Below are 23,998 nucleotides of genomic sequence, written 5' to 3' on the forward strand. Positions count from 1 at the left end.
ACTGTCCACTTTTTGGCTTTTTATGGTCCACCTTGGAATAGCAATAACTTCAGATATGCAGATGACACCACCCTTATGACAGAAAGTGAAGAAGAACTAAAGAGCCTCTTGATTAAAGTGAAAGAGGAGAGTGAAAAAGTTGGCTTAAACCTCAACATTCAGAAAACTAAGATCATGGCATCCGGTCCCATCACTTCATGGCAAATAGATGGGGAAACAGTAGAAACAGTGGCAGGCTTTATTTGGGGGGCTCCAAAATCACTGCAGATGATGACTGCAGCCATGAAATTAAAAGACGCTTACTCCTTGGAAGGAAAGTTATGACCAACCTAGACAGCATATTAAAAAGAAAAGACATTACTTTGTCAACAAAGGTCCGTCTAGTCAAGGCTATGGTTTTTCCAGTAGTCATGTATGGATGTGAGAGTTGGACTATAAAGAAAGCTGAGCACTAAAGAATTGATGCTTTTAAACTGTGGTGTTGGAGAAGATGCTTGAGAGTCCCTTGGACTGCAAGGAGATCCAACCAGTCAGTCCTAAAGGAGATCAATCCTCAGTGTTCATTGGAAGGACTGATACTGAAGCTGAAACTCCAATTCTTTGGCCACTTGATGTGAAGAGCTGACTCAATGGAAAAGACCCTGATGCTGGGAAAGATTGAAGGAAGGAGGAGAAGGGGATGACAGAGGATGAGATGGCTGGATGCATCCCAGACTCAAAGGACATGAGTTTGGGTAAACTCCGGGAGTTGGTGATGAACAGGGAGGCCTGGGGTGCTGCAGTCCATGGGGTCGCAGAGTCAGACACGACTGAGTGACTGAACTGAACTGAACTTAGATTTTGTGCCCAAGGCAAGTGCATCACTTGCCTAATCCTAATCCTAACTATGGTTAGGTCCTGCTTTTTATTTTTCTGGTCTTAAAATCCTTCTCTTTAATGGGAGCTTTTAGTCCATTTATGTATTATGGAATTATTGATATGGTCAGAATAAGCTCTATCAGGTTGTAATATGTTTTCTGTTTGTTCCTTCTGGTTTTTGATCCTCTTCTCTGTCCTCCTTTCCCACCTTCTTTTGAGTTAACCAAATATATTTCCATATTTGTTATTCTTCTATTGGCTTTTTTATTTTAAAATATTTATTTATTTTTGTCTGCACTGAGCCTTTATTGTTGGGCACAGGCTTTCTCCAGTTGTGGTGCACGGGCTTCTCACTGTGGTGGCTTCTCCTGTTGTGGAGCATGGGCTCCAGGCACACAGGCTTCAGCAGTTGCAGCAGGTAGGCTTAGTTGCCCTGCGGCATGTGGGATCTTCCCAGACCAGGGATTGAACCTGTGTCCCCTGCATTGGCAGGTGGATTCATAACCACTGGATCACCAGGGAAGCCCTCTATTGGCTTTTGAGTTGTACCTGTTTTCATTATCTTTTTTAGACATTGCCCTGGTGATTACAAAATGCATCCTTAATTTATTACAGTCAACTCAAAGTTAATATTGCACCATCTCGTATGAGATGGAAAAATCTTGCAAAGCTATGGTTTCATTTCCCAAATCCTGTCTTTTGTGTTATTGTTATATATGCTATATCTACATACATTCTAAATGTCACAATTCAACTTGATCCTTTTGAAGCATGGTTTTAGCATATTTTGGAGAAGATTTATAGTAACCCTTACTCTAGAGCTGAAGCGGCATGATCTTAAGGCATGGTCTTTCTGGGGTGTCTGTTTCTCACTGGGGTATTGGGTAAAGATTCTCCACTCAGGCTGGTCAAAATCTCTGTCTCCCAGGAATGTGCAAGCATCCATTCAGTTCACATAAGCCCAGGACTAATCTCTGCTTGATCTCGCAGTGCCTTACTCTAAACCTGCACAGCCTAGCATTTGGTCAAAGACCTAAAGCAATGCCTATGATGATTTCTGAAAGCCTGACTCTACAAAGCTCTTTTTTCTCCAGTACCATGCCTGCTAGTCCTAAAGTCTGAAATCTGATCTCTCCCACCCAGCTCAGCTATATTGCTATTCTTTTCCTAGGCTCCACTTCCCTCCAAGCGGGGTCCTGAACCTGACCCAGGAAGAAAGAATGTACAGTCTAGGCTCACTGTGTGCCCACCTTCAAGTTTTGCCCACTAATTTTAGCATTTAGCTGTGGATCCAGTCCAGAGTAATTATTATTGTGGTATTCTAGTGGTAATTTTCCATTTCTCTCATTCCTTCTATATTTCTTATTTGGAAATCTTATGCAAGGAAGAGTTGTCCCATCTCCAGCATTTATTTACTTATACAATCATATCACCGATTTATATAAGTATGGAATCATGGATATTTAGTTTTTGGACTATAATACAGCACTATTGTTATTTTTTTGCTGCTCAGATTGTTCTGCCTTTGGCTGTTGGGAGTTCTTTCAGATTGGCTCCCGCATCTTTATGACACAGTCTCATTTTTTTTTTAGGTTCTTCCTTACTTTCTGGCACTGTACAATGATCCAGTCTTGTTAAATTTCTCTTCATCAGCCTTAAAATCAGTCATTTCTCCAGGGAGCCCATGTTCCTTTTATTGGAGCGTGGCACTTAGAAACCAAGATCTGGGTACTAAATGTGCTTGTTACTTCTGGCATAGTACAATGCCTTCTCAATGGGCAGACTGAGAAACTGTCAGAGGAGACAATGAGAATATGACAGCTCAACCCAGTGTGCTACGGAGCTTCTAAGACAGCCCCTCAGTGGTCCTACTGATATTCATGATCTTGTGTAATCCTCTTCCTTGAGTAATTTGCTTCTAACCAACAGAATGCCCTAACGGTGAGGGGATGTCACTTCTGTATTGGATTACAAGAGATTGTAAATTCCGTTTTGCTAGCGGACTCTTCTGACGTTGACTTCGATGAAGTAAACTACATATGTTGTGAGCTGCCTCACGGGAGGAAAGGCACACATAGTAAGGACTGAGGGCACCTCCAGCTGACAGCCAACAAGGGACTGAGGCCCTCAGTTTAACAGGCTGCAGAAAACTGAGGTCTGCCCCAAACCATATTAGCACGGAGCAGATTCTTTTCCAGTCCCCCTTTCAGATGAGCCCTCAGTCCCACCCACACCTCCCCTGACTGCACTCTCGTGACAGCCACTGGAGCAGAGGACCCAGCTAAGCCAGCCTGGATTCCTGACCTGCAAAAACTGGGAGATAGAGTGCATCATTTTTTAGCCACCAAGATTGTGGTCATTTGTTACAGAGAGAGATAGCAAATAGAGTACCCTTACTTGAATCCTAGAACAGGAAAAAGATATTTGTGAAAAGACCAGTGAACTCCAAATAGTCTGGACTTCCTAGTACTGTGCCAATGTGATTTTCCTAGCCTTAATAAATGTGCCATGGTTATTAAAGCTGTTAACATTAGGGGGAGCTGGATTGTAGCTATGAGAACTCTACTCTTTGCCACACTTCTGTAAATCTGAATTATTCCAGAATACAAACTTAAACCATTTCTGGGTGTTATATGTTATCTTTGTAAAATAAATAGAATATAGCAAATTTGAAGAGAAAAAAAAAAAGCTATCAGAGAACTACCATTCTGGTGGTAGAGGCTCAGCAACCAGGCTCTAGGACTCACAGTACATTAAGCTAGAAAGGTGCAAGGCAGTGTGGTAGTCAGTCTGACTGGGGAAACACAGGACCAGGCTGGGTCCCAGTGCTCAGGGGTCAAAGTTTGATGGGGGTGACACAGGAGGCAGCCTGATACCTGTCCTGGGAGTCAGTTGAGAAATTCCAAGAGTAGTTTTCCCCAACCTAAGATACTTGTGTCTTTTCACTTCCATTTAAATCCCCACCCCCACCCCCGTCAACATCTGTTCCAAAACCAAGTTGTCTGCTTATTCCTCTACCTTTACAGTTTTTGTCTTTGCCATTTTCACCATCTGGAATACCTCTGTTTTCCAGTAGATATCATCATATACTCTTTTGTTGTTTCAAAAGTGAACTTGCAAGAAAATCTCTTTTGGCTCATCTGTCCTCAGTGACATTTTTCAGACCAGAGCCCTAACTTAACCTAACTTTACCATTAAGCTCTTCATCCATTTACCAGTTGTGTATCTTCAGATAGTTCTTAATCTGTTTCTGAAGACATGAAATAGGAATAGGAACCAGTACTATCTTGATAAAAATTCCGTAGAATAATAAATTGGGTACAACACTTGCAACTGGCTGCCAGGCAGATAGTTGAGGACTGATTTTGTTTGTACATTGTTTTCCTCCAGCCCCTCTACCTAAATTGTTTTATTCATCTTCTCAAATCTATTTCTTCCAAGAACCTTTCTCCCTCCTGGCCTTCATGAGCCATGCTCACTCCACAGACAAAAACAAGGACAGGAGACTCTTTGCCAAAGTTAAAAGCGCATCAAACACGCCTAGCATTTATTAATCACAAACTTATAAATCCTCAGAACACCTTCCTCAGGGCATGGCCCCAACAATTCAAAGCTGACAACCTTGGGTATACGTGTAGGAGGGATGGGGATGAGCAGGGAGTGTCTCTCGATAACTCTGAAATGGGGAGGATTTCTTCAAATGGAGAACTGGGTGGAGGCCAGAGGTTGGGGGTGACTTAGCTTCTGAGTAGGGGGTGGGAGTCAAAAAATCAGATAAACAGAAGAGTGGATATGTATGCTTTCACAATCCTCCCCCTATGCCTCTGTCTTGGTGAGATAGGCTTCCACTTGTTCCTGGGCTGGGGAACTCCCTGGAAAGATCCCTTCCTTCATCCCGTTCCCCTCCATGTTGAAAAAGAATACTGTGGTGCTGGTTGTGTAAAACTGGACCAAGTACTCCCTAATCTCAATCACCTCTCCAGTCTACCCCTGAAAGGAACGAAACAACACTCTACCTAAGGGTGCAGGGTCTAACTCTCACTCACTGCTGATCTAGGTCTGGAATGTCAACCCACAAGATTTCAAGATCTGCCCCCTTCTTCAAGGGCAAGGCCAGCTTAAAGCCCTCTTAGTTAGGTCAAGTTGGTCCCAGGTTAAGATGGGGTGGGGGGGTGCGGGGGTTGGGGGGAGCTTAAGTACCACTCCTCCCTGCAGTATGGAATGCTGGATGGGATATTGCTGAGACAATGACTGTGATGTCCACAAAGCTGCCTGATCTGACTGACTCCTCCACACCTGAAATACCTGTGCTAAGTTGTTCCTATAGGGAAGGGGCAGGGCCTGAGTCCTCCATTGTTACAAGGCCAGGACTGAATTCCCAGGTGAAGGGGCTGGCTCTCATCCTCACTTCTGTTCCTTGCCTGGGCAGGGCAGGATTCACAGGGGAAGGGACAGGGCTTAAACACTTAAGCTGGGACCACCATCATTTTGACTCCTCTTCCTTCCCAGGATGGACTAGACTGGTGGTTCCAAGAGAGGGGATGGAGCAGTATCCGGACACCTCTTTATCCCAGGAAACCAGCTAGGACAGTCCCTAGGGGCCAGGGGCCAACCTCATCCCATGTCTTTCCCTCACCTGGGCAAGGGCGGGTCCCACGGGATAAGGTCAGGCTGTGATCTGCAGGAGACAGGCCCTGATGTCCCTACCTTCTCCATGCCTGAACAGCTGCACTGGCCTGTCCTGTGGGGAAGAGGTGGGGCCTCATCAAATCTCCTTTTCCCCGGGGTACACCTGGACAGGGCAGTCTCATGGAAAGGTGGGGGAAAAGGTGGGGCCTCATCCTAACAGGTCCTCCCTTCCTGGGTGGGGAAGTCCCAGGGGAGGGGTGAGGCGTGATCAGGACTCCTCTTCCATGCTGAAGCTGCTGCGGCGACTGCTGGCCTTGGAGACTGCAGGGGATACTGAAGAAAGCAGGGGATCAGAGGCAGCCCGCAGTGGGGACAGGGTACCCCCTGACAGTCCCCCCACCACCCCCTCCTCCTCCTCCATCAGAATGTCCTCCAGCCCCAGGTGGAAGGGGTCACCCAGATCCCCCAGGTGGTCGCTGGGAAAGTGCAGGTCCAGAAGTGCATCCGAGGGTGGTGGTGGGGGCTGCTGATGGGGAGCACTTTGGGCAAGGCCCCCTGCTGCATGAAAAATTGCTGTGCCTGGCCTGCCTTCCTCTTCAACATCCAGCTGCTCTGGCTTGAGACTGTCAGAGGCTGAAGTTGCAGCCAGCGAGAGCAGCCCTGGGGTGGGAGGCACCGGCAGACCATGGATCTGGGCCTGCAGCTCCAGCTCCTGCAAAACACAGGTGGGGGGGATGGGGGGACAAGATGAGGTTCAGAGGTCCTTCAGAGGCAGAGGATTTAAGAGTTAAAAGAGTAGGCTGCCTAGGTTCAAATTCAGCCTCTGCCACTCACTAGTTGCATAACTTCAGGCAAGTTGCTTACCATCTGTCTCTGAGCCTCAGAGTCCCAATCCATAAAATTGGTATAATAATGGTCCCTGTCTCACAGGATTGTTGTATTAACTTAGTAAATGGAGAGAAGGCTCTTGTCACAGTTCATGGCACAAGATAAATACCATGTCTGTTAGCCAATATTCATTATTATTCTTGTTAATGTTATGACTGATCTCCCCAGATGGTGCTAATGGTAAAGAACCCACCTGCTAATGCAGGAGACATAAGAGACAGGTTCGATCCCTGGGTGGGGAAGATCCCTGGAGGAGGGCATGGCAACCCACTCCAGTATTCTTGCCTGGAGAATCCCATGGAGGAGCCTGGAGGGCTACAGTCCATGGAGTCACAGAGTCGGACATGACTGAAGCAACTCAGCACTAGCACAATGTTATGATCACTGCTTATGATCGTCATCATCATCAACATGTGAGTCAGGAAGCCCGGGGATCCCCCAAATATGCCCAAAGGGGAAATCCTGGCTTGTTCTCCCTCTGCTTCTGCCTCAGGAAGCCCCTCATCCCCACCTCTGCTACTGCCTCTTCCTTCCAGACCTGGATTCGGAGCTGCAGGCTGCGGTTGGCTTGCTCCAGGGATCGCTGCCGGCTCTCCAGGTCTTTGGAGCGCTGTTGCTCCTTCTGCAACTTGCGGATGTAATCCACGGAGGCTTTTAGGATGGTGCCCTTGTTCCAGCGCATCTCCCTGTGGAGCCCAAGGGGGAGGAAAGAAGGGAATGCTGGGAAAGAAGGGAATGGAGTCTCTTGGGAGCTGAAGGGGGTACTGCACCAGGTAGATGGAGCACCCAGCCACATGCCTGGAACTTGAAGTGTAGGCCCATTAAGGGTATGGAGTGCTCAGATGAAAACCACCTGCCTGGAACCCTCCAATGATGCCCCATCACACTCCAAACCCAGGAGACTCCCTGACCTGATCCCTTACCGCTCCTCTTATCAACCCCCCTCTGATTTATCTCACTGCAGCCACATTGACTTCTCAATGCTCCTACAACATGGAAAATCATTCCCACATCAGGGCCCCCAGCTCAGTTCTGCCCTCCACCTTGAGCTCTTTTTCCCTAGACACCCAGATGGCTCCAGCCTCAGTTACTCAGGCTCTTTATTCAAATGTTTCCTCATCAGCTGAGGCATACCCTGTCCCTATCCTCCTCACCCCAAACTGTGACCTCCCCAACATCCCCCCTTCTTCCTTCCATTCTTCATTCCTCTCCACTACACTCATCATAACCACCAGATTTTACTTATTTATCTTGTTTGCTGTCTGTCTGCCCCCACTAAAACATCAGTTCCATGAGGTCGGGGACTTTTGTGTGTTTTGTGCCCTCTGGTATCCTCGGGGCCTAGCACGGTACCTGGCACAAGGCAGAAGCAACTGAATACATTTCTTGAGTAAATAAAAGAAGTACTAAATAAGCACAAAACTCATGCGGGGGTTGGATGAGGTACAGAGACCATAATGTCATGCACCTAAATTTAGATTGGGACATGGTGAGGGGCTACCACCCTGCTCAGAGTGAGGGAAGCTGGTGAGAAAGAGGCACATGAGCAGCAATGCCTGGGTGGTTCCCATTTAGGGTGGGCCCACCAAGGAATGACTTTCAGGGAGTGGGGCCCCTGTCCCACCTTCCACTGGCCCTGGGGCTCCCGGCCCAGACTCACGGGTCACTGGACTTGGGGATGAGGGTGCCCAACTCCTTGATCCTGTCGTTAATGTTGAATCGCCTGCGACGTTCAACTTGGAAGGTGAGAGAAAGAAAGAGGAGTCATCAATAGGCCGAGGAGGGAAGGAGAAAAACTGGGGAGTTGAGAGGCTGCTGCAGGGAGAGCCCCACCCGCTCAAGGAAGGCTGGGCAGAGTGAAGCAGGGCTGCATGGCACGCAGCCAGGGGTACATGCTCCCACTCACTCAGGTTGTGATTGTCTTTCTTCTGCCGTTCCTTCAAAAGGGCCTTGGCCTCCGTCTCTGGAAGAGATGGGGTAGTGGTCAGGGATTCTGGGCCTGGGAAAGGTGACAGATGACGGAGGGCAGCACATGTAGCCACCGGGGTAGGCTTTGGTGGGCACAGGCAGGGGAAGTGACTACTTACAAAGTGCTACCCTTTTTACAATTTTTAAAGAAGCCATGGTGACAGGCTATTTGTTAAACCCAAGAGAAGAGGAAGTGGACTGAAAGCAGGACCACAGGCCATATGGCCAAAGGTGGCAAACAGCCCCCATTATTGTCTGTTTAAACCCTCTTCCCTTAGAACCAGGCCCGACCTCCAGACCTGGTAGAAATGGGGCTTGCCCTGGGGTAAAGGATGATGGCACAGGGCCAAGACCCTGTTCCTTACCAGAGATCTCCCGTTTGATATTGGGCAGCTCAGCTGGACAGGAGTTGCTGACAGTGATGGCTGGTGTGGCTACCCCCTGATTACTGTACACATCAAGCAGATTCCCCGACACAGGCAGCTGTGGGCAGAGTGAGCAGAAAAACCATGGTTGGAACAGACCCCAGGCTCGGCCTCTTCTCCAAACCTAGTTCTTGACCCTCCACACACCCCAAAGATGGGCCCCCCCATGCAAGGATTGCCTGGCTCCATGTGGGAACCCTTCCTTCTCTGTCAAGGGAATTTCACACAGTGACTCACAGGGAGGACAGGGTCAAGGGGACCTACCCTGCTTTGCTGGGGGACTGGTCCCTGCCTGGCCTGTTCATTGTGACCCCATAGCCCCTCCAATCCCCTGGAGACTTCTGAAGCCTCTCTCCCAAACCCCAGGGCTGGCTCTGAAGAGAAGTGCCAGAAAACCACCCTTCTCAGGCCTTTATCAGCTCCAATGCAACATTTCAGCCCCTCCTAGCATGACATTCCAATTCAGCATTCTTGGAACACTCCAACCCAGTCTTCTCAGACCTTGGGAAATTGTCATGGCAATATTTCACCCCAAATCTGGCCTTCTGGAAAGTTCCCCAGCCCAATCTCCAGTCTTTTGCTGTGACTGCAGTGCATCACATTACATACAATCTCCAGCTGCTATTCACCAAGGTCCTGACTCTAACATCTTGCACATTCTAATCTCAGGATTTCTTTTCCAACCACTCAACAAGCACTGTTTTTACATCACCTAGTTTGTTTTCTCCTTCCAACTCTCCTGAATACACCCTAGGGCAAGAAACTAATCCATAAGTGATCAGTCCCACCTCTTGATGAGTTTTCATTTCTTGAAAACCCCCCCACTAGTCCACTGGATCTGTCTAATATAAATCCCAATCTTTAGCTGTTGTCCAAATCAATGAAAAATTCTGATAAATTTATACCATTTTTACACACACTTCTATCTTCTTGATGAGCTGGAAAGAAGTAAAGCTATAGCCACTTGCTATGTCCCAAAGCGAGTTATGGGACTCTTGGAATGTTCAAAACTAGAATGTTATAGTTCACTGGTACATCTCTTACTCTAGAAAGCTTTATCCAATCTTTACAAGGACCCAGCCTCTTGGCACAGTTCACTGTAAGAGATGTGGTACGTTCTAATTACTTCAAGGTCCAAGTACATCAAATCTGGCTACCTTTGGCATATCATGTTCCAATCACTTCATGGTCTGTTTATGTCCTCATGATCTGAATGTCTTAATACATTCAAAATGCTACAAGAGTCCTCCTCCTCTTTTTTCTCACAGTGAAGCTTGAGTGCTTTGTTATGCCCTAATATGTCCATAAAGTTCCCACTGTGTATGTATCAAAATCTACAAAGTCAACCTGTTCATGCAGTGCAACGTGGCCCCAGGACACTGATGTGCCCCGTTCTTATCATTCAGCCCCCACACTCTATCTCAGTACAATTCAACATGAGAATCTCTTATATATAGCCAGCTTGGGTGTACATAAGCTATCCCTCAGCGACAGAGAGACAGACAAATTGTTAGACCAACCTCCCCTCTTAGGGCCTTACCGTGCTGGGGAGCTGCAGCCCCGTGTTGCCTCCAGGTAGATAGCTGAGCATCTCATCATTGTAACTGGACTCCAGGCTAATGATCTCATCGATGACATCGTCAATCTGGGAGAAATACAGAAGAGCATTAGAAGAAGCTGGGGTAGGGGGAGCATGTGAGGGTCGTCTGCAGCCACTCACCTCCTTCTCTGAGCTAGACCCGATGGTGAGCAGCGCCATGGGGCTGTTGGGAGCACTGCTGGTGGGGCCAGGAGCGTGGGCAGCCTCAGGGGTGGGGAGCGGCTGGGCACTAGCACCCCCTGGTGGTGGGGTGAGGGCCTGGGAAGCCAGCTTGGGCCCAAGTGTGGTGGACAGGTACTGTTTCACCTGCTGTCGGCGCGCCTGCTGTAGATGATAGCGTGTTGGGTTCTCCAGATGGGTCTGCACCTGTGGAATGAAAGGGAGTTAGGGTAGGAGGGAACAAGGCAGAACAGGGCTCAGAAAGAGCAACTCTGAGCCCCAGTTTGCCTCCCAGAAGTCATCTGTTTGTAGGCTCAGGATGGCAAGCCAGGCCCAGAATCTGAGAACCCTCCCCCAACCTCCAAACACTGGTAACTCTCCCCTAGGACCCAAACTCCCTCTCTCAGAGATACTGCACAGCCCCCCAAGATCTACCCAAGGCTGGCAGACTCCTTCAGCTTCTGGAGCAGCTTGTCACAGTCCCCAAGACTCCCTACGTCTGCAAAGTCTCTGACCCCGCTTAACAAACCTGGGAACCACACACACACGGCTTCCCAAGACACTATAATGCCAAAGAACTCCTAATGCATCACCAGACAAAGTGCTTCCTACTGAGTCACTTCACAGACTCCAGGGCACTCGTGCACCTCCACGGGCCACCAAGATATCCTATGGCCCCCAAGAACCCCTCACAACTCCACAGAACACCCTGGAAACCCAAAGCACAGTGGGATACTAGCACAGCCCCCTTTTACCACTACCCAAGACCCTCCTTTAGAGCCCCTAGGACCTCACCCCAAAGCCACCAGGGCCAATCCTCAGTCACCAGGAGCCCCTCCCAGGGCCTCTGGATGTGGCCTTACCTTGAGCACTTCCCTGGGCACCTGAGCTGGGGGAGGACGACCCAGTGTGTGGCCCCCAGCAGAGACGCCAACCACAGAGATGGCGGGAGAGGCAGGTGCAGGACTAGGGAAGGAAGAGGCCTGTTCCCGACGCTCACGCCTCTCCTGTTCCTGGGCCTGGGCCCGCATTAGCTGCTGCCGCAGCAAGACCCGCGATGAAGAAGAGGACGACATGGCAGGGGTCCTGGAGCCCTCTGCAGAAGATGATGCAGAGAGTGTAGCTGGGGTGGCTGGGGTGGCCTGCAGTGATATTGGGAGGCTGTGGAATGGGAAATACGGGACCACAGGTAAGCTAAAAGTCTCAGCCCCCAGCCTAAGGAGTCACAGGGGGATGGAGCAGACAGAAGAACCTGGCCTGTTCTCCACCTCCAGAGGCCACAACATAGGGGGAAGATACAGGAACCAGACCCAGTCGCCACACTCAGGGCTCACAGTCTGCTGGAGCAACTTTAGCCCTCAGTCCTTAGGGTGAAGCCAGGACTGGGGCCTGTTCATATATTGAGCTATCACTGTTCAGCTCTGGGAGCAATTTAAAGGAGAGCTGAAAGAAACAGAATTAAGACTGTGGCACAGAAGGCTCCTAAGCTCTATTTCGGGCTGGACATACTCCCTGATCTCCTGGGGGTGGCCATCAGGCTTCTGGGCAACCGAAAGCCCTTCTTCCCTGCTTAGGCCTCTGGTCCCAGGAGCTAGTCAGTCTTGAAAAGGAGATTTCACAATCCTCTCTTCCTGCCCCTCTTCCAGGTCCCCTCCCCTCTCTTAGAGCCCAGGCCCATGACTCAGCACATTTCGACTTCACAAGCTTGGGGGGAAAGAAGACACCAGCAGGGGTTCTTAAAGGGCGAGGGGAGTGAATTCGTGGAGTTAGGAGGGAGGACGACCAGGGATTTGGGGAACGGCTCCACCCACTTGGGGGCTGGACTTAAGCACACCACGCCCCGGGTCTGGGAACTCAAGGCACGCTGCAATTTTTATCATGAATGGATGAGCAGGTGGGGCGGGAGGAAGCAGAGATTTCCTGTGAGATACTGGAATCCTAGTTTGGCCTCCTGCTTTTTACATGCTCTTTCTGGTTCTTTTACTCTCTGAAAAAGTTTAGGCTGGTGAGAGAATGGGCTGGGCTGGCACCGAGACCTCTGCCCATCAAGCGGGGATGGAGGTGCCTGAGGAATCGGGAGGGGAAGTCACAGGAGACATACCTTGAGCGTAGCGATAGGGGTTGGCTTTTGAGCTCGTAGAAGCTGTCAGGATCAAGGACGTTTTCTAACTCGATGTCAGCAACAATCCCGGACTCCGGAAGCAAAGAGTTCAGGCTGAGGGTGGGGAAAAGGCAGGGGTAATGGTCAGTGATTGTATGCAGACATCATTCCCCTCAGACAGACAGAGACACACACACACGCACAGAGAGAGAGAACAGAAGCACACACCAGGAGGGAGGAGAACCGAGTGTAGCCTTCGCGTTCTGCCACTTTGCTAAAACCACCACCATGAATTCCCAGGTCTTCTTCCCTCCCCACTCTCTTTTGCTCCGTGTTACCCATAGCTCCTTAAGATTCAAAATAATAAGCCTGGATCCCAGCTCCTCGATCTAACAATCACGTGTACAACCTGGGTTTCAGGAAAATAGAAATGAAGAATTTAGGAGTGACAATTCACTTTGAGGGATTCCTGATTCCGCATTCAGAGTTCACCCAGCCCCCACAGTCCCCCGCTGTTTTCCTAGCTGCTGAAGGTGAGCCCACGTTGGTCCAAGTAGGGTCATCCCTCTGCAGAACAGTCTATTGTAACACAAACTGAAAGCATCACAAAGAGAACTGGGGTAGCTGATTCACTTTACTTAAGGATCCACCACTTTGCAAATGAGCCCTGCTCCCTCCCCACCAACCCTGCCCCAGCCAGAGTTTGTGGGGTGCGAACAGGCATCCAAAAACAAGATGGGAGTAACAGAGGCTCCCCTCAGTCCAACAATCTGGATTTACAAGAGGGAGAATTTGGGCGGATGATCCGCTTTATATAAACATTTTCTTCTTGGTCAGAGGAGCCTGCCCAGCCCTCTCCAGTTTTTTGAATAAATCAAAACACAAACGCACCTCCAATACCAAAACCCGCTGACACACAAAATGAGAAGCCACGAACATACCTCCCCTTCAACTACTGCCACTACTGTGATGCTCTAAGTTGTTATAAAGACATCAGAAGATGGTTAATTGATATATGGAAAGGCTCCTACTCAACCCTCCATGCTGGGTGCAAGACCCTAGTGTGTGAGGGACATTAACGTATAGACAGATGGATATGCATCCTTGAATTTAATCAAAGATTTAGAATCCTGAAATTGTCATTGACTTCACTTGACAAGAATTCTTGCCCCTCCCCAAGAATCTGTCTTCCTCCCTTTCCTCACCCACAGTTGGGGCCCTAAAACCACCCAGGAAGCCGGGAAGAGGAAGCTCAGGGAGCTGCTGAGCTCAGCACAATCCCAAGGCAGAAAGTAGGCAAAGCCCTCTCCCATGCTCACACATCCATTGCACAGAAGTTGAAAGAGGTGGACACTGGGGCTGGGACAGGCAGGGTATACACAGAGAGGGCTGGGGCTTCCAGGCCCTCTGATGGAAGTGAGGCTAAGATGTCAGAGAAGATCCACCTAGGCAAGGATGGTGCAATTGGTGCTCATTCCAGCTCTAGGGTCAGATTCAAGATTGTCTCCAGGGCCGGAGAGACAGTCTGAAAAGGTGAGATTTAAAAAAAAAAAAAACTGTCTGTGTGTGTGTAGGGGTTGAAAAGGGCTGGCTGAGAGACTAAGGCAGGCAGCAGCAGGAACAAGACCCTCCTCTGGATTCCAAAATAAGGTCTGAGGCCTTCTCTGAGATAAGAGGTGGCACCATCTCCATTGCCTGTCTGTCTCCCATTTGAGCCCCTATAGGGGTGTTGGGAAGATGGCTTTTCCACTACCCAGCTGAATGGGTGGGCAGGTGAGGGGATTACTCTGTTCAAGTCTTGACTAATGTTGCTTTTCTTGTTCACTCACACACTCACAAGGATGGTTCCACGCAGTATATTCGAGATACCCCCAAATCCCTACAGAGTCATGTTATCCTCAAACACAGCCTCCAGCAACCAGCCACTGGGAGTAATTAAGCTCCCAAGACAGTACCTCTCTCTTCCAGGAGCCCTTCCCAGAGGGAATAAGTCCCTTCAATGTCCCCTCATACCTGACTCAAAGACCCCAAATTCAGCCTCTAGTCAGAGTCTCAGTACTCAAAGCTCAGCAACCCTAGACTAGTTTCTGGACACAACAGAATCAGCCCCTGTTACACCTAGTGACGAGGCCCCCCAAATCTGAACCAGGCCTCCCTTAATGCACTTCCATGACTCCTTTAAGCTTCAGTCCAAGCAAGCCACCGCCAGATTCCTTAGGTACCCCCCAAGTCGGGCGCCCAGACGTCCTCCAAGTCTAGCCCAAGGGCCTCCAATCACAGCCCTTGGCCCCCGCGGTCCCAAGACCAGGCCCCCAGGAACCCCAGTTAGCACTACCGGTCCCAGGCGGCCCCGCACCTGAGCAGCTGGGCTGAGTCGGCCGGCCTGCGGTCCTCCAACAACAGGAACACGGCTCGAGGGCCCTCCGCGCTGGCCTCTACGCCGTCCCGAGCTGGCTCGGCCGCATGAGACATGACGCCCGGCCCCGGGTGAGCCCTGCAAGGCCGGTCGGGCCTCGGCCCGGTCCCCCTAACAAATTAAGAGTCCCCTCCCCCGCTCGCCACCGCCTCCTCCGCTAAGCCATGGAGCGAGCTCTGCGCGGGCGGACGGCGTCGGGGAGATGGGATGGGCCGTGAGTCATCCCCCGCCCAGAACGGACCAACAACCCCCTCAACCTAACCCCGGACGACCGCCCTCCTCCCCCTCGCCCTCTTCCCCCTCCTCCTCGGGTTGGGGAAACTCCACAGGAAGTGACCGAACCACGGATAGACAGAAAGCCGGGCCACGCACTCCGAGTGAGGCAACCAATCATTGAGGGGTGATTCAAGGACCCGCCCTAAGCTACGCCTCCAAACTGCGAGAGAACTAGGTTCTGCAGGCCCTTATTCCGAGAAGGGGCCACGCCCTCAGAGACAGAGGCAAATCAATGAGAGGTAATTTCATTGAGGCACGCCTTCTCTTCGCAAATTATCCCTCCGCAAGATATTAAGCCGCGCCTTGGGTCCTCTGCGCCTGCGTACTGATGGCCGTCTGTGCGAGGAGGGTCTCCAGGCTACGCTTCTACCTGCGGAAACGCGCCCCCTCTAGGCCAATCTTCGTAATATTTGTTGCCTAAACCGTGCTGCCACCTTGATCTAGCGTTGCCTTCTCAGCCAAAGCCATAGCCTTGAGGCCTTGTTGTTTTGTCAGTAAGTTATGTTCGATTCTTTTGCGACGCTATGGACTGTAGCGGCCAGGCTCCTCTGTCCATGAGATTTTCCAGGCAAGAATACTGGGGTGGGTTTCTATTCCCTTCTCCAGGCATCTTCCCGACCCAGGGATCGAAGCGAAGCCTCCTACATTGGCAGGCAGATTCTTTACCACTGAGCCACCAGGGAAGCCCTAGCCTTGAGGCCTAGGCAGCTGTAAAAATTGCCTGGAGGTGCACACCAGAAACCTTACCCTTTCGGTACCTAAAGTCCAGCTGCCCAGGTGGTCTTCCTAGAAGCCCTCCACCAACTCTGTGTCATTTAGAGCGGTTGTTGTATTTGGTTGTTGTGCTTCCCAGTAGGTGTTTAGTAAATCCTTGACAGATGGATGAATGAGTGGAATGATGGAAATGAAAACTGGTCCCTTCTGTGGATGACTTCTGGAATCATAAAGACCTGGGTTTGAAGATGGGCAAGGGACTTCCCCTCTCTGAGCCTCAGTTTTCCTGGCCTGTCAAATGGGGGGTCATAATACCTGTCTGGAAGGGTTATTATGAAGATTAGCACTGTTATGAATAGTGCTGGCAGGTTGTTTGACATACAATAATCTCTCCAAAATTTAATTGAGTCACTCCTTTGTGCACTGATTTAACAAAAATTTTTGAGCTCCTCTGTGTGCTAGATATATGCAAGCTGGCTTGCACACAGCAGAGAGTCCCACCCAGATCTTCAGATGCACAGTCAGCTCACAAAACATCCGGACCTGCAGCCCTCCTTTTATCCCTCCCAACGTCCCAAGACCATGCCCATCAGTTGGACCACTGGGAACTTCACTGGGGTCCCATTTGCTTTGCACCTTCCTGTACGGGCACCCTTATTTCCCAAGTTGGCTTGGGAAACATCCACATCCCTCTATGCTCACAAACATTATCCACATAATAAAGATGACAATTCTTTCCCAAATTAATTTTTTAAAAATCAATACATTACTGCAAAATGGAACTTGCAGACCTGATGTTCCTATGGTGCCTTAAATATGCAAGGATATCTAATTTTATAAAAGAAGAAAGAGGGCACCGTCTTAACCAAATTCAAAATGTCTGACAAAGTTCTAGTAATTAAAACATTGTAATATGGGAGTAGGAATAGAAAAACTAGATCAATGTATTATGGGAATTAGTAAATGACAAAAGTGATACTTCAAGTCACTGGGAGATGGGCTAGTTACTAAAATGGTCTGGGGAGAATGACTCGCTTCTGGGGAAGAGGGATTCGATTCCTAATTTACTCAATTCAGAAAAATTAATTCTAAATTGGCTAAAGACCTAACCATTGAAAAAGAATACCACCTATCACACTTTTCTGGTTGTCCAGTGGCTAAGACTTTATGCTTCCACTGTAGAGGGCCCAGGTTCAATCCCTGGGTGGGAAACTAAGAGCTCACATGCTGCGTGCCATGGCCAAACACAAAACACCTGTAAGAAATATCAGAAAAAATATGTTTGGAGAATATGTTTAAGTCTTTGGCAAAAAAAGAAGGCCTTCTTAAACAGGATACAAAAAGCAAAGCTATAAAGGAAATAATAATAAAACATCTATCAATCATTCTTGGCACTTTATCTGTATTAATTCATTTTAATTCTCAAAACAGACTTCTGAGGAGGCTTCCATTTATTACTCATCCTACAGATTAGGAAATCAAGGTACAGCAAAGTTAAATCACTTGCCCTAGGTCACCTCAGTTTATAAAACCTGCTGTGGAACCCAGGCACTCTTTATCACCATGCTCCACCATTTCTCCAGTTTTACCCATCAAAATATAAAACTATAATCTGACGAAAGATGCTATGAACGAGTTAAAAGACTTGCAGCAGACTGAGAGAAAAAAATTACAGCATTAAACCCAAAGATTAGCTATCCTGTCACATACCCCAATTCTACAAACACCAGCCTCATACACACATCCCAAATATCTCCATGACAAGTGCATCCCCATCACATACCTTGCATCCATCCTCCATCTGTCTGTCTCTTTTAATCTCTTGCTCACAAGTCACAACTTTTTCAACACTGCTCTCTCAGTTTCTATCTCTGTCTCTCTCTGGAAGCTGGGGTTTCATTGCAATGCAACTGAAGAGTGGGGTAAATGGGAGATATGGAGAGAGAAGAGAGGGCAGTTGGGTGGTAAAATTGGGGATATTTATAAAGAGATGTTGGTGGTGATTGAGGATGGCGTGGGGTGATGTTGGGGGTCTATTACAGGACAGTTGCTACACAACTAAAGAATCACATCTTCAGGAGAAATGGGGCTACTAGAGGACAGTATAGGAGTGTAGATAGAAGCTTCTGGAGGGTAAATTGGGAATACTTTTGGGGAGGGTGGTTGGAAGATGGTTTGAGATGCAGTTGGAGGGAGTATCGAAAGTTACTGTTTGGTCTTTTGTAGTTTAAGGAATTTTTCATAGAACTGTTAATTGTCATAAGATAGTGTGGTGGGCTAATGGCCCCCCAAAAGATATCCATGTCCTAATCCCTGGAATTTGTAAATGTTACCTTATACGGCAAAGAGCAGGGAATTGCAAATGTGGTTAAATTAAGGATTTTGAGATCGGGAGATTGCCCTGGACTATTTGAATGGAACTTAATTGTAACCCCATGTCTTTATACTAGGAAACCAGAGAAAGAGTTGACAAACCGTAACAGAGAAGAAATGGCAACCCACTCCAGTGTTCTTGCCTGGAGAATCCCAGGGACAGCGGAGCCTGTTGGGAGGCCGTCTATGGGGTCGCACAGAGGCAGACACGACTGAAGTGACTTAACAGCAGCAGCAAAGGAGAAGACAACGTGACCACAGAGGCAGAGATTGTAGTGATATGGCCACAAGCCAAGGAATGCCAGCAGCCACCAGGAGCTGAAAGAGGCAACATGTTCTTCCCTAGAGCCTCCAGGGAGAGTATGGCCCTGCTGACGCCTTGATTTTGCCCAGTGAAACGGATTTTGAACTTATGACTCAGAACTGTGAAAGAGTAGAGTTCTTATATTTTTAAGCCACCAAATTTGTGTTGATTATTTATAGCAGTCACATAAAGTAGATTTTGGTACCTGGATATGAGATGCTGCTGTGTCTTGATCTGCTTGGGCTGTCGTAATAGAATACACAGACTGGGTGTATTAAACAATAGAAGTTTATTTTCTCATAGTCCTGGAGGCTAGAAGTCCAAGATCACTGGGCCATCTGGGCTGATTTCCGATGAGAGTGGTCTTCCTAACTTGCACATGACTGCTTTTTGCTGTGTCCTCACGTGCTCTTTCCTTTGCGCATGTGCACTCTTGGTATCTCTCCCTCTTCTCATAAGGACACCAGTTCTATTGGATAAGGACCCTATCCTTATGACCCCATTTAACCTTAATCATCTCCTTGAAGGCCCTATTTCCAAATACAATCATATTGGGGGTTAGGGATTCAACAAATTAATCAGGGGCGGGGTAGGGTAGACAGAAGTCCATAATATGCTGTAACAAGTACCTGAAATTATTAAACTGTCTTTGGAATTAGTGAGCAGAGGCTGGAAGAATTTTGAAGTATGTGATAGAAAAAGCCTAGATTGTCTTGAATAAACTGTTGGTAGAAATATGAATGTTAAAAGCACTGCTGATGAAGGCTCAGAAGGAAGTGAGGAGCACAGTAGGGAAAGCATGCACTGTCTTAGAGAAAACATATGTATATATCATCATAAACAGAATGCTCATAGAAATATTAATGTTAAAGGTGCTGCTGGTGAGGGCTCAGAAGGACACAAGGAACATGTTATTGGAAACTAGAGGAAAGAAAGTCCTTATTATATAAAGGCAGAAAACTTAGCTGAATTGTGTCCTACAGTTGTATGGAAAGCAGAACTTGTAAGTGATGCATATTTAGCTGAGGAGGTTTCCAAGGAAAATGTTGAAGGTACTACCTGGTTTCTTCTTGCTGCCTGTGGGGAAATGTAAAAGGAAAGAGAGAAATTGAAGGAAGAACTATTAAGCAAAATAGACCCAGGATTTGATGATTTGGAAAATTCTCAGGCTGTCCAGATTGCAAAAGACAAAATTTAGGAGATGAATTGTCTGAAAAGTATGCTCTAGAGAGAAAGCTAAGGGTGTGGCAGGACAGCATTTTGCTAGTACCAAGGAGATGTTGTGTGACTCATGATCCCCTCAACTGTCTCAGAAGAAGTCAGGAATAGAGATAGGATTATCCATGAAAAATTTGAGGAGGACCTTCTTGTCTAATGAGCTCCTGTGGTGGCTCAGATGGTAAAGAATCTGCCTGCCAATGCAGGAGATGTGGGTTCTATCCCCTGGAGAAGGGAATGACAACCCACTCCAGTGTTCTTGCCTGGGAAATCCCAGGGACAGAGGGGCTGCAGTGAGACTCTGGGTATGATCCACTCTGAGGCAAAATTCCACTCCATCTTTGGAGTTGTGGAAGTAGAGAACAAGTTATCTGTTCCCAAAGCACACTGGTGGGACAGGCATAGGATAAGAGTTATAGATATTCTTATTCCAAAAGGGAGAAAACAGAAGGGGAAAAAAGGGTGGGCTACAGTCCATGGGGTTTCAAAGAGTCAAATACGACCGAGCAACTGACACTTTCTCCACTTTTCTTGTCTAATGATGTGAATCTCTATGCGCCCCCCGCCCATGGGAGACCCAAAAGATTTTTCAGAATGTTTTGCAGACAGAAACACTGCCTAATGGGCTTGAAAAAATAGCACATGCAGGATAAAATGAAGGAATGATGTTGGACTCTCAAAATTTTACTGGAAGGATACAGGCTAAAACTACTTAGCTGCAAACGTGTGCTACCCTTCAAGGGAAAGGAAGACTGACTGACAGCACAGCCTTGAGCCCACATGTGAAGCCTCAAGCCACAGAGACTGCTTCTCAGGTCTTACAACTAAATGAAACTTGCCCTGCTGGATTTCACAAGTACTTGGGACCAGTCACACCTTTTTTTCCCCTTCTGTTTTCTCCCTTTGGGAATAAGAATATCTATAACTCTTATCCTATGCCTGTCCCACCAATGTGCTTTGGGAACAGATAACTGGTTCTCTACTTCCACAACTCCAAAGATGGAGAGGAATTTTGCCTCAGAGTGGATCATACCCAGAGTCTCACTCATACCGAATTTAGATTATTTAGATGATGAGATGTGAAATTTCTAAGCTGATGATATTAAACTCAGATTTTGAACTTGATTTGATGCTGTGATGGGTTGAAATTCTGGGAGTACTGGGATAAGGTATGTTTATTTCACATAGAGTGGATGTGTATCTTTGGAGGCCAAGGGGTATACTGTTGTAGGCTGATTGATGTCCTCACCAAAAGATATGCACATCCTAATCCCTGTAACCTTTGAATTTACCATAAACGAGAAAAAAGAAGAAAAAGACCAAGGACTCTGCAGTTTGCAGATGTGATTAAGGCGAGAATGTTGAGATGGAGAGATTATCTTGGATTGTCCAAGCGACTCTAATTGTAACCATAGTGTCCTCCTAAGAGGGAGGCAGAGGCAGATTTGACAGAAAAGAAGGCAATGTGACCATCAAGCAGAGATTGTACTGAAATGGCCACAAGCCAAAAAAGGCTGATATTCATCAAAAGAGGAAGCAGCAACAAGCAGATTCTCCCTTGGAGCCTCTGAGGAGAGCATGACCCTGCTGGCACCTTAATTTTGGTCTTCTGGCTCTCAGAACTGAAGGAATCAATTATTTTAAATTTTTTACATTTTAAACCACCAAATTTGTGGTGATTCATCACAGTAGCCACAGGAAGCTTAGGGGTAGATTTGAGGGTTGTTAGATGGACTCAAGGGTATGCTTGAAGCTTATTGAGGGCAGTTTGAGGGTATAATGAGGGCATTAGAAAATGTTTGGGTGCAGTTGGAGCCATCAAATGGAAGATTGAGGTGGTGTTGGGGGAGTCACCAGAGGATGACTCCCAGGGGTTTGGAGGCACAGTTGGGAGTCTCTGGAAGGTGGTTTGGGTGGTACAGTTGGAGAAAATTGGAAAATCTTTTGTGGGTGTATTGCATGTACAGTTGCCCCTTGGTATCCAAGGGGAGATTGGTTCCAGGACACCCCCATGCACAAATACCAAAATCCAAGGATGCATAAGTCCCTTGTATAAAATGGCATAACACAATTGGCCCTCCCTATTCCCAGATGTGGGACCAGTGGATATGGAGGCAGACTGTAATTTAAGACAGCTATAGCTGTTACTGAAGTGTGGCTTGGAGGTATAGTTTGGGGCTGTAGCTGTGGGACCAAGGCAAGGTAGTTAAGGAGTATTTAGAGGTAGAGATGGGGGCTCTTGGAAGGGAAATTGAGAGATGAATTTTATAATTGTTGGAGAATAGTTTGAGATTAGAGTTGGGTATCATTGAAAGGGCAATTTGGGGATAATCTTGGGAGTTAGAGGGCAGTGTGAGGGTAAAGTAAAGTAGGAAGATTTGGAAGTGAAGATGAGGACCTGGTTGGATAGTTTAGAGATGAAGTTTGAGGATCAATAGCACGGTTTGGGGACATAGCTGAAGGCTGGCAGGTACAGTCTCCAATGCAGTTTACGGGCCTGTTTTGAGGTCAGGGTGTCAGGGGGATTTTATACATTATAGTTGTAGATCCAGTAAAGGGTTGATTTGGGGAGCAGGTAAAAGATCATTGGACGGAATACTGTTCTCAGTAATAAAAGAAACAAACTGCTGATACATGCTACAACATGACTGAAGCTCAAAAATATTATACTAAGTGAAAGAAGTCAAATACCAAACATCAATATATTGCATTTATATGAATTATCCAGAAAAGGCAAATCTATAGAGACAAAAACTAGATTAGCAGTTGCCTGGGACTGGGAATGTGAAGAGGGATTAAATGTATTTGGGCATGAGGGGTCTTATGGAGATGATGAAAATGCTGTAAAACTGGATTGTGGTGATTAGAGCACATTCTGGTAACTTTACTAAAATAATTAAATTGAATGCTTAAAGTGAGTGACTTCAGTTCAGTAGCTCAGCTGTGTCCGATTCTTTGCAACTCCATGGACTGCAGCACGCCAGGCTTCCCTGTCCATCACCAACTCCCAGAGCTTGCTCAGACTCATGCCATCGAGGTGGTGATGTCATCCAACTATCTCATCCTCTGTCATCCCCTTCTCTTCCTGCCTTCAATCTTTCCCAGCATCACCGTCTTTTCCAATGAGTCAGTTCCTCACATCAGGTGTCCAAAGGATTGGAGTTTCAGCTTCAGCGTCAGTCCTTCCAATGAATATTCAGGACTGATTTCCTTTAGGATGGACTGGTTGGATCTCCTTGCTGTCCAAGGGACTCTCAAGAGCCTTCTCCAACACCACAATTCAAAAGCATCAATTCTTTGGTGCTCAGCTTTCTTTATAGTCAAACTCTCACATCCATGCATGACTACTGGAAAAAACATAGCCTTGACTAGACAGACCTTTGTTGGCAAAATAATGTCTCTACTTTTTAATATGCTGTCTAGGTTGGTCATAACTTTTCTTCCAAGTAGCAAGTGTCTTTTAATTTCATGGCTGCAGTCACCACATGCAGTGATTTTGGAGCCCCCCCCAAAATAAAGTCTGTCACTGTTTCCACTGTTTCCCCATCACTTGAAGTGATGGGGCCAGATGCCATGATCTTTGTTTTCTGAATGTTGAGTTTTTAGCCAACTTTTTCACTCTCCTCTTTCACTTTCATCAAGAGGCTCTTTAGTTCTTCGCTTTCTGCCATAAGGATGCTGATATTTGCATATCTGAGGTTATTGTTATTTCTCCCGGCAATCTTGATTCCAGCTTGTGGTTCATCCAGCCTGGCTTTTCCCATGATGTACTCTACATATAAGTTAAATAAGCAGGGTGACAATATACAGCCTTGACGTACTCTTTTCCCAATTTTGGAACCAGTTTGTTGTTCCATGTCCAGTTCTAACTATTACTTCCTGACCTGCATACAGATTTCTCAGGAGGCAGGTCAGGTGGTCTGGTATTCCCGTCTCTTTAAGAATTTTCCACAGTTTGTTGTGATCCACACACTCAAAGGTTTTGGTGTAGTCAATAAAGCAGAAGTAGATGTTTTTCTGGAACTCTCTTGCTTTTTCTTGATCCAACAGATGTGGCAATTTGATCCCT

General features: G+C 47.5%; 1 protein-coding gene and 1 long non-coding RNA gene across 6 annotated transcripts; one reads left to right on the forward strand and one right to left on the reverse strand.

The window, feature by feature from the left end:
- Positions 1–4,367: 4,367 nt before the first annotated feature.
- On the reverse strand, positions 4,368–15,367 carry TFE3 (transcription factor binding to IGHM enhancer 3). 5 transcript variants are annotated; one of them, XM_040265940.1, is made up of 10 exons: positions 14,985–15,367; positions 12,629–12,742; positions 11,391–11,688; positions 10,489–10,734; positions 10,309–10,413; positions 8,709–8,826; positions 8,282–8,338; positions 8,036–8,111; positions 6,914–7,061; positions 4,368–6,199 (listed from the first exon to the last, which is right to left on the reverse strand). In XM_040265940.1, the coding sequence occupies exons 1-10, from the start codon at positions 15,098–15,100 to the stop codon at positions 5,756–5,758; spliced, it is 1,722 nt and encodes a 573-aa protein (XP_040121874.1). In that variant the 5' UTR covers positions 15,101–15,367; the 3' UTR covers positions 4,368–5,755. The 5 variants fall into 5 exon arrangements, with proteins under 5 accessions (XP_040121874.1, XP_040121877.1, XP_040121873.1 ...); XM_040265943.1 differs by having other exon boundaries at positions 11,391–11,669; positions 14,985–15,342; XM_040265939.1 differs by having other exon boundaries at positions 10,309–10,734; positions 14,985–15,344.
- A 146-nt stretch (positions 15,368–15,513) lies between these two features.
- LOC120882116 lies at positions 15,514–18,921 on the forward strand. The gene is made up of 2 exons (XR_005725420.1): positions 15,514–15,814; positions 18,485–18,921. It is a non-coding gene; the product is annotated as an uncharacterized LOC120882116 (long non-coding RNA).
- Positions 18,922–23,998: the final 5,077 nt, after the last annotated feature.

This window comes from Oryx dammah, unplaced genomic scaffold, assembly GCF_014754425.2.
Source record: "Oryx dammah isolate SB20612 unplaced genomic scaffold, SCBI_Odam_1.1 HiC_scaffold_23, whole genome shotgun sequence".
Taxonomy (NCBI): domain Eukaryota; kingdom Metazoa; phylum Chordata; class Mammalia; order Artiodactyla; family Bovidae; genus Oryx; species Oryx dammah.

Coding starts and splice junctions, on each gene's coding strand:
- TFE3 (XM_040265939.1), bottom strand. CDS start 15,100: ATGTCTCATGCGGCCGAGCCAGCTCGGGACGGCGTAGAGGCCAGCGCG. Junction 11,689..12,628: donor CCCCTATCGCTACGCTCAAG/GTATGTCTCCTG, acceptor CCCATTCCACAG/CCTCCCAATATCACTGCAGG. Junction 8,827..10,308: donor GGCTGCAGCTCCCCAGCACG/GTAAGGCCCTAA, acceptor CTCTGCCCACAG/CTGCCTGTGTCGGGGAATCT.